We start from the raw sequence: 11050 nt of genomic DNA on the forward strand, positions 1-11050 counted from the left end.
CATACAACACATAAGGAACCATTCTTTAAATAACTTTTAATTGTAATAATAGAACATATGTGCAGCACATCACACTGTAACTAGAGGCAGTTTCAAAGAATATTTTTTTCAACCTCAATCTTTTCTTACTCACTTACTTTAATACATTCACAAAAGCGAACAAAATTTTTTTCAAATGAAGGTATTTTTGTTTTATTGATTTTAGTTCATCAACAATCATAAGAAAGAAAATTCACAGTTCAATCATTTAATCTATTTTGTAATTAACTCAAGATTAGTGACATGAAAACAATAAACAATACAGCTAGAGTTCAAGGACCAATTCGGTATCTGACTCACTACGACTGGACTGATGGTAAACACTAAAGTCTGTTGTGTTTTTGCTGAGATCCTCTGGGAAGTAACATGTTAGTGACGTTCGTGAGTTCAGTGGAACTGAAGGAACGTCACACATCGTCTTCCCCTCTGAAACACGTTATCTCCCCTTAAACCACTGACATTGTGAAAATGAAAAACAAAATAAAAATGTATCAAGTGCACTGCCTTCGTGTACCATCTTGGTGTCACCCTTATCATGGACTATGACAGTGTCCTGTCACGAGACAACAATGTCAGCGTGTAGTGCCAACGTGTTGTCTTAGTGACGTCACGGTATGACGTACAGTAGTCACGTCACTGTGTTGTCTTGAAATGTACTTGTGAGAGAGTGTTGTTACAATTAAAAACAAAGAATGTATAGATTCTTGTACACCTATCACTACACTAATTAATGATTGACTGTATGTTATCAGCAGGTGGTGAGCTGCTAACATCTTACCTAGCTTTATCTTCAGTTCGCAGGGTTTAATGTCTTTTGGATTCATGTTGGAAAGCTTGCAGGCATATCCTCCAATGTCTTTTGTAGAAACTCGTGGGATCTCCATTGTGATTTCGTGAGATATTATTCTGTTAAACTTGTATCCTGGTTGGACGTCGCAGTCCATTTTTCCCGACATCCACCAGCAGTCCAAAATATCATTTTCATTTGAAACTGAAGGCAAATTTATAACTGTTACATATTTGGACACAACACAGAATGAAAAACAAAAATAAAAAGTGTATCTTCCAAATTATCACAAACTTATCCAAGGTATTTACCCTTTTACTAAAATAAAAAAAACCCCGAAAAGTACATCCTACATTGCAGCACATTCTGTAAACATGTTAAAAACATAGCAGCAGCAAAAACACTTATCATCACTACACCTGTATATTGTGCGCCTTTATAGAAAGAGACAGTGATGATCCTCCTCGTCTGATTGACATTCTCAGGGAAGTGACACGTGACTGACGTATTGGCCAATGGTTCCACTGAAGGAATGTCACACGTTACAGTGTTACCTATAACATTAAAAGAAAAGAGACAATTGACATTTGCAATTAATGTTGTAATAACAACGGTTCAGAAAACTCTTCTTTATTTTGGAAAGGATAAAAATATTTAAAAAAAATTCTTAAAAAAGTGAATGACGAGTACAAAGTTGTGTAGCCAGCCTCGATAAAACTTCTGACTCTGATATTACTACTACTACTATGATGATGATGATGATGATGATGAGGAGGAGGAGGAGGAGGAGGAGGAGAAGGAGGAGGAGGAGGAGGAGGAGGAGGATTCAATCGATCGTCATCATCATCAATCATTATTAATATTATCATCAACCACCTTACTGTCCTGGTCGTATCTGAACTTACTACTGTGGAAGGACGGCCAGCGTGGCTCACAAAGTCTCACACAGTAGACCTCTAGGTTCTAGAAGTTTGTTTCCTCACACTAAACACTCCAACCAATCACAGTGCGCCAACACATTAGGATGATGTCCAATGTAGTGAGTTGTTTTGTAGCGTTTTATGGATGAGTCGATGCTCCATAGACATTACCAATTTGGTTTTACAATATCGTATTCATGTTTTATGGTAAAATTGTATAGTTGGAGACGTTGTAAATAAAGTTTAAAAACGAAGTTCATCGATACTTATACGTTGAAGTCAAACTTCCAGTTTCAAGTAGTTATTTAGCCGTTCACGTTTACGATTTCAGGATTGTTTATGATTTTTTTAGTGGATTTGACAAAATGGTAACGGATCGTAAACCACAGTTGTTTGGGTGAGTTATCTACAAATATACAGTGGCAACAACACTTTGCCACCAAGTTTTTCCATCTGTAATTTGTTAACCTATAAAAATTTATCTTGAGGGCAGGATTGTCATTTTGACATTTTGCATTTGTGACCGTGTGTGCATTCCTGTGGCCGTAGTTTCACGGTAGTAAGTTTATATACGATCATGACAATAAGGTGCATCATCAATCATTATCTGTAATCAACCATCATCGAGTCATCAATAATAATGATGAATAATCATAATAAATCATTATCATTAATCATCAATAATATTTCATATTCATAATCATTATCATCACCAATCATCAAAAATCAATTTTTATCATCATGATCACCATCGTCATCAATTATCATCCGTAATTTTCTACCACACAATTATAAACCTGTTTGGCCATGCGCGGTGAGCATGAGATGAAGGGCGAGGATGAAGACAACAACTGTGACCACAGAACGTGCAGCTCGCGCCATCAGGTGAGTGACGCTCATTGTGCTCGCCGCCCTCCACTGACCGCGTGTACGTCACCTCGTCAGACCCCTACACACACACTGACATAAACGTCACATCGTCATATTGATGCACTAGCGCTGACATGCACAGTGATGTCATTGTCAGCGTCGACGTCGACGTTGTTATGATTGTTGACACTAGTTGTTGTGTAAACAAGACCCAGTGTGTAAACAGTATACAATAGATGGTAGCACGACCTGAATAAATAAGACTCAGTGTGTAGACCGTGTGATATTGATGTTGACACTAGTTGTTGTGTAAACAGAGACACGGACCTCGTGTTGTGAGACAATATAATGACATCATGTGTATAATTATGAGGTCACTGCTAAGCTGACCTCGTGTCAGGTAGACTCACCACTTGTAACGGCGTCCTGTCACGCTCTGAATAACACTTTACACATTTCCACTCAAAAGGGGCGCACACTCACAATCAATTTAAGTTTATTTTCAGAACAACAAAATATAATACATGACATATGAAAAGAAATCGTCGTTACATACAACAATAATTTACACGATGGACAAAACTTGCAAACTGCGACACAGCTCTCTGAGTGTCGGTAACTATTCACTTTTTATGACAGTCAGTGTGTTCCACAATGTATTGTCGTAGTCTGTCTCAGGATAACACACAACAGCCAAATCATTCACAATTCGTTGGAAAAGCGACAGTGTCAACTGAGCAATAAAATCGAGTTTTGGTGACAAATTAACACGTATAACCTGACTGTGTACTACGTGTAACACTCCTTCCTTTCACACAATAGCAGTAGTAAACTTATCCATTTGGCACTTTTCTTCCCCCCACACACACACACCTACAGACCTAAGCAAGCGTGACTGTGACGTGATAAGCAAGAAAGGTTTTTAAGGTAAAGTGAGAAAAACCGAAATATAGGCAGCTATATCGCAGTATTAAAAAATCATTCAGCCATAGCTTTACATACCTTTACAAACTATCATCATTCTGTAGTTGTAGCAATAAAGACGTGTATCCACTATTAATTTTTATTTGTTCACACTTTTCTCCTACGGGCACAGTGTACTGTAGTTGACAAATATACTTTTCCACACAACCTAGTCCACAGATGTTTTACACACTACCTCACCTCACTTCACCTGTATAGTCCTACAGTACAGTTCACAAATCTTCTGAAAGATCTGACACTATGTAACTTTGAAGGATGATAGTTCCAAGCGCCCCAGCAGACAAATAAAAAGTAAACTCAACCAGCAGACATTAACATCATCACGAGACTGTCTGTCAGAAAAGTGAGTTTGTACAACATCCTGCTGTTTGTTAGTTTAAAGACCAAACTTCATTTTCTCTGCCTTTCCTTGGCCATTGCTGCTAATGTAATCTGTCATAAGTGAAATAAAGTTTTCGCTGCCCTTCTTCACTAACCTACCCAACATAGGTCCTTTTAATCTTTCTCTTGTTTTTTTTTCTTCTCGTCTTACGACAATTATCAAGTAACAGCTCTCAGTTGCTTAGTAAAAAGTAGAAAACTAGTTTTCTACACTTGATTAGTCCAGTGCTGCTCATCTGATCAGACTGGTCACTATCTGTGACAGATTTATTGCTACCCTAGCATTTTCAATAGTTCTCTTCCTAAAACCGCCTCCGATGCTTTCTAACGACTACATGGGACGTGTCACTCGTGTTATCTTCGTACTTTGTCTATGTTAGAATTTTTTTTTTCTTTTAGTCCACAGTGTCTGCATGTCTGACATCTTACAGATACACATTAACAAACAGACTTGTATTTACCGGCAATATGACAAGAGCACCGTGAGTAATGGGTAGTGTACTTACCCTCTAGTGTAGACACGTGACCTGACTGCCTATTCCGTGGTGGGGATTGACGGCAACTTCAATTATTAATAAAATAAGTTTGTATAATCACATAACACAATGATATTTTATGTTATCGTCATCATCATCATCGTCTACATCACGTCTGTAGTCAACTGTTCAGCACCAGATCCTGATAACACAGTCGGGGGAGAAACTCACTCAGGTGTCTTTCCTACATGCGTCTCTCTTTCTCAAAAACCTCCCCTGTGTCTGGTAATTGTGACATGCGCAGTACACTCATGGTCGTCACGTGATCACAGTCTTTTCGATGGTCTTTTTTAGTTTCAGGTTACTTACCCGGATTGTGATACCATCAGTCAAGCGTGGCGTTTTCTCGTAAAAAAAAACAGACACCTGGTGAGCTTTGACAGTCGAGCAGACACAGTATATACATGGTTATGTCACAGTGTGTTAGTGTACACTGTCACTTTGTACACAAGACAGTCACGTGTTAGGTTATAGATTGATGTCAGTGTTTCAACTAATGGGTCAGAATGTGAATCACGATGTCTGCCATGGTCACAAATAATGGCAGAAATCTCAAATGTACAGGTGTAAATGTACTTGAATGTACCTGAGTAATGCGACCTTATGTACACATGTGATGTTACAGTATTTGATGTGATGTTACATGTGATGTTACACTATTTGTGATTTATGTTCCACTGTGCACAAGTAGGTTCAGAAACTTCAGATTAATAAAAATAATAAATTTCTATGTATACCTCCATGTACTGTTGATGATCTCACAGCACATTTCAACACAAAATGTTGTACAACACTTACTGTGGCGAGGTTTTCAAACAGAAACCCTGAGTACCTCCCCATGTTTTGTCGAGCGACATGACCTCCCTTGACCCCACATAGCTAAGGACAGACTTGTATGATGTTTAGCCAAGCATGGAGCGTGTTACTGAAGGTCGCCTTGCTAGTGCTGTGGAATATCTTGTTTCACAATCTTTAGTCAACATATTAGGAACGTGGAATGCAGCATAATGTTTAATCAAGTTGAAGACGAGTTACATGAGGTTACGTTACTAGGAATGTGACGTGCCTCTAGTAATGCTGGTCTTTCTGTACATTATGTATTGCATGGGAATATTAGGATACCCTGTTACAACATACCCATAACATGCAACGTATAAAATAAAACAAACCAAATGTTGTATATGCGAAAAGTATTTACAAACGGTCCAAAAGTAAATTTCATCCACTGTCAGTCATTTTATTTATTAGTGCCTTTCACATGCAACAGGCAATAAGTCGAAGAAAAGTAGCTTCACCGACACATTCTGCAATCAACACTCATACAGACGACAACATGTAACTCCCAGCTACACCTTATAGTAAAAACAGAAACTACCATTTGAACAAGTAGCGGCTTCACGCGATACCCAGTGGAGCAGCACACTCACACCCCGGGTGAGATTTCATAGACCCAAAGTAAGTACATCTGCCAGATCACGTGGTTGACATCGTTACCAGGATGAGTAGACCCAGCGTGATGGATGTGATTTCACAAGTACGATGTATTTCCGTTCGGTAACCCCTAGGTGAAAGGTGAAGGACAGAGTAAGCAGGATGTTGACAGGCTCTGATCTCGTCATCTTCATCTCATTCATTATCTCATGGCGGTCAGCTACACGACAGGTCTCTGTCTATCTTACATCTCAACTGAGTGGATGGACTCAATGACAGCAACTTTAGAATCTCGTCGCCCCTCCATTAAACACTTGTTGACAGTCTTGCGCTACACGAGTAACGAACCGCTCGCCTTTTATAGTCTACACACCTGACATGACGAGGGATGGGAGGAGGGGACAGGTGGGTCTGGTGTACCTGAGCTCTTGGCTGTGAAGGGGTTCGGACTTGTGCCTTTTTTCTTTTTCTCCTTTTCTTTCAGAAAGGTCTGAAGAAAGAACATCCAAGTCTTACACATGCAGATGCTGAGTTTCAATTCTGCATGGTATAATTTGTGTCAAACTTAATTAAATACTCCTGATACGTGAGTAAAGAGTGTATATGTTAAATCTTTGACGAAACATGAAGTGAAGTAATATGTGCTAATTAAACAAAAAAGCAGAAGAGAATTAAATAGGGTGTAATCTATAAATAGTAGCCGAACTGATCCATTTCACACTTCTTCCTAAACTCTGCGGGTTGACCATCAAATAGTCGAGGCTTCTGAAAGCCTTTGTGCCGATGTCATTCCGTCTGTTATTCTTTATTGTTCCAGAAAAGACAACGGAAGATCCAAAAGTGAATCTTAAACTAAAATTCCGCTCTATTCGGGTGTGCTACCTAGTTTAATACTTTGCTGGGGTTTTCTTGTTTGTTTGTTTGTTTTTGTTTTTTTTTTTTTTTTTGTTTTTTTTTTTTGAGGAAAAAGAGGGGGTGGGTATACCTTTTTAGTTTTTTTTTTTTTTTTTTTTAATCTTTTACACACCCGCAAATCACTAATCTTGGAACCAACACAGAATTTTCTTGTTCTTTTTGGTGCGCGTTTTATGTTTGGATCGGAGAACTTGTCTGTCCTATCATGTGTGTTCTGTTTTCCACAACTGCTTTAATTCTAAATCCTAATGTGCACATGATCACACGTCTCGTTCACTTAAAGGATAAATGTTGACTTCATTTGAAAGATGTCCACAGATTTGCAACAGGCAATAAGTCGTGCGGACTGACACTCTAACACAGGTAATCAATTTTAAAATAAATTTATCTAAATTATTTATAAATTATAGATACATGCTCTTTTTCACTCTCATGCACTATGCCAACTTGCGTAAACCTACAGCCCATTGTAAAAGTAAACATGAGAGTGCGAGGGGTGAAGGGGGCACACACATGATGAAACAATTGCACTGTCGACTCTACAGATGTTCTAAGAAAATAATTTCACTGATCAACAAAGGTCAAGTGCACATGAAGCACGGAGAATTTCGCCGATGATCAGGTCTGCATGTCGAAGAAACGAAGAGGCACCAAACTCCACACACACGATGACAGACCCGTCAAAAGCACACACAATCACAAGTCACACACGAGCAAAATGTGAGATAAAACAAAAATACAACAGATGGTTGTAGAGTTAAGTTTGTAGACGATATTTCACGGCGAATCTTGAAATAAATATTTTGCGCTATATAAATATACACGATGACAAAGAAGTGTATCAAAAGTTGAGATTTCATCATCATGACATTCTAGAGATGGTAGATGAATTTGCTTACCACCTCGAAACTTCCAAATGGGACCACAACGACAGAAAGTCTACTCGTCCTTTGTTTTTACTTGATGTGAATATGTCAGAGCGTGAGTGTCGATATTATAGGCTTTTCCCGGAATACAGATTATAGGACTAATTAAATTGAGGCAAATAGCTAATTAAAAAAAAAAACAACGGTAACAACAACGTAAAGAAAAAAGGGGAAACAAACTAATTCTTGGTATCATCCACTCATTCTTTCCTTTGTCCGGCCTCCTCGTAAATACCTATACAATAGATGGTAACACGACCTGAATAAATAAGACTCAGTTTGTAGACCGTGTGATATTGATGTTGACACTAGATGTTATGTAAACAGAGACACGGACCTCGTGTTGTCAGACAATATAATGACGTCATGTGTATAATTATGAGGTCATGGCGTGGTGACCTCACGGAAGGCCTGCTAAGCTCACCTGTTGTAAAGTAGACTCACCACTAGTAACGGCGTCCTGTAATGCTCTGAATAACACTTTACACATTTCCACTCAAAAGGGGCGCACACTCACAATCAATTTAAGTTTATTTTCAAAGCAGCAAAATATAATTCATGACATATGAAAAGAAATCGTCCTTACATACAACAATAATTCAAACTTGTAAGTTTAAAGATCAAACTTCATTTTCTATTCTTTCCCTTGAGCATTCCTGGTAATGTTGTTGACAGTCTTGCGCTAAACTTGTATCTACACAACAGCTGTAATAACCAGCCTACAGAACACTTTGTTACACTGACTTTGACTTCTATTGCCTTCAACTACACAAGGGGACAGGAAGCTTTATTTCCTTCAAAATTACACAAACGATATTTGTGCTAATGAGAACACGATGAAGGCAGTAAAGTTCTGTAACACTGTAACATTATGTCAGACATCTAGTAACATAAATTACACACACGATAAATTATAATATAAATTACATATAATTGTTCCTACGAGACCTCTTCCATTTATATAAAAATTGGTTTTATTATCGTTTATTTTCTTATATAATAAATTATTCTAAAACCTGTTTACTTAATATTCTTGTGTCAAATCCAAGTTCACAGTGTCCACAAAAGACTTTCTCTAATAGTAGCACTTTTTTGTCCTCTCTGTTAATAAAATCAAAGGAAGTGTGAAAGCCCAGCAACAAGGACGTAAATGAGATTTGCAGTGAACCTTGAACTAGTTTCCAACGAACTCTCACCATGATGATGATGATGATGTAGTTTTATAGCGCGCCAGTATCCGCATCACAAAGATGCGCTCAATGCGCGGTAATCCCAGCAGCCACCAAACAGCAGGTCAAATGAAAACTTCAAAAAAGTTTAAACAAGTGAGTCTTCAGATTTTTCTTAAAAGATGCAATACTATCAGACTCCTTGGTCGAGAGGGGAAGCGAGTTCCACAAAAGCGGGGCTACATTGGAGAAGGATCTGAAACCCGCAGTCTTCTTATTAGCATTCCCTGACTGAACACTCGGTCGTTCAAGTCTGAAGTGTGCTGCTGAACGAAGGTTCCGCTGGGGTTGGTAACAGCGAATGAGTTCTTGTAGATAGACAGGCGCAAGGTCACACATGTTATCCTCTTGAGGTCTTGTCAATACTCTGTAAGGAAGTGTTGCAGTGACGATGTGTTGAACATGTCGATTATCACGATTGTGGCGAATACTACAGAGCGGGTCTGTTACCTACTCAACTGTCTCCGCCGAGAGATGCACGACACGCCAGCCCTCTCCTCCAAACACAATAAATTAGTAACTACCTGCACTAACCGCCGGCCCCCCTCCTGGCCCCTGCACCTCCACCTCCCCTGCAGCCGGCGACACGTGACAGTCGCGACAACGATCTTCGTGTGTGAAAAGCAAAATAAATGTTGTTGTAAAACTGAATGAGATATCTTCGCTGAACTGGTCTAAAAAATTCGAACATACCATGGGACACACACACACACGTAGCCAGTAGTCAGCTATCAGCCTGCTATTGAGAGACTGAACTCAAGTAAGACAACTCTAGTAACTTCTCTCCCTTTGCCTACAGTCTAGGACAATTTCCGGAATGGAATTATATTAATGTTGAAGGTCAAGACTCATCTTGAGTTTCGTAAATTACAAGTTGTGATGTACATCGTGAAATGACCTGAAGTCGGGCATCAACATTATCAACCCTCCCTAGATACACGACGATTTTTCTCTCCAGACCACGAACTCGATCTCCCTCTGCCACCCACACCACGTCACTGCGGGCCGTGGCCACGTCGTCGATGTCGTCATCCTTCATCACCAGCACTGGGATACCCGCTTCTCTCAGCGCCGTCATCATGTGTGAACTGTCGCTAAGAACTCGCCAGTACAGCAGCAGCACGTCTCTCCACTGCACACAGGGTGGTCGTGCACCGCCGCTGGTGTGGGTAAGTGTAGTAGATGTTGTCCTGACGTTCTCTGGTAACATTCAAGGTGTATTAATTTCTAAGGTATTTGTGTAGATAAAGTGTAAACATAGAGAATTACAAATACTAGCATCAAATTGCCTTGTAGGACAGTATATGTTTGCACATTAATTACACATTGTCAGATACATTACATAATGTAGTAGCTGGATTTAAATCTTAACTTCCAAGGTTTACAAATAATGTTTTATCACAAAAGACATTACACAGTCACACACCTGTAGAGGTGACTCGGAGACTGTGTAGGAGGCTGGCCAACTCACGACCGCACGTGACACAGTCAACTGGCAGGTCACCTGAGTGACCCTGACCTCCATGACACAGTCGTGTGACTGGCGGGCCGTCTGTGTGGTCGGATACACCTCGCTTACTGTACGGGTGGACACGACGAAGTTTGGTGATTTCATCGTCCTGCTCGACTTCCCTGACGACGGTCGGTGGAGAGCGGAGGGGTCTGGTTAAATATTCCACTTGCCAACCATCGGGGGCATCTTCGTGGTAACAGTTTGCAGCCCAGAGGTGGAGATCAGGAACTTTTGTCAACAGTTTGTTACATAAATCATGGAAACTTGATTTCGACCTGGCACACATTTGAGAGTTGAGAAAACGATAGAATGATACGAGTATTTCATGGTGAAGGCGCATTATATACGAGTAACAGTCGACTTCATAATTTGTGTTACATTATTAATATTTTAATTAGCTTTTCCATACATAAAAAATTAAAAACCTCTCATTTAACCAAGAAGCTCTTTTAAGATGTTTAACCAAGCCTTTGTGACTCAATAAAATATAATTTATTTTTAGTCAGCTAAGGAACTTAA

General features: G+C 39.5%; 2 protein-coding genes across 3 annotated transcripts in view; one reads left to right on the top strand and one right to left on the bottom strand.

Annotated features, from left to right (window-relative positions):
* Window positions 1-11050, top strand: part of LOC112574793 — a 453350-nt gene that overhangs the window by 340397 nt on the left and 101903 nt on the right. The gene's annotated exons all lie outside the window — the stretch shown is intronic.
* Window positions 9233-11050, bottom strand: part of LOC112574819 — a 2216-nt gene continuing 398 nt past the window's right edge. Inside the window, exons 2-3 of the mRNA XM_025256136.1 lie at window positions 10445-10806; window positions 9233-10218 (exon numbers count right to left, since the gene is read on the bottom strand). Of these exons, the coding sequence (XP_025111921.1) occupies window positions 9860-10218; window positions 10445-10806 (721 nt within the window). The 3' untranslated portion in view covers window positions 9233-9859. The remainder of the gene's footprint in view (window positions 10219-10444; window positions 10807-11050) is intronic.

This window comes from Pomacea canaliculata, linkage group LG11 (assembly GCF_003073045.1).
Source record: "Pomacea canaliculata isolate SZHN2017 linkage group LG11, ASM307304v1, whole genome shotgun sequence".
Lineage (NCBI taxonomy): Eukaryota > Metazoa > Mollusca > Gastropoda > Architaenioglossa > Ampullariidae > Pomacea > Pomacea canaliculata.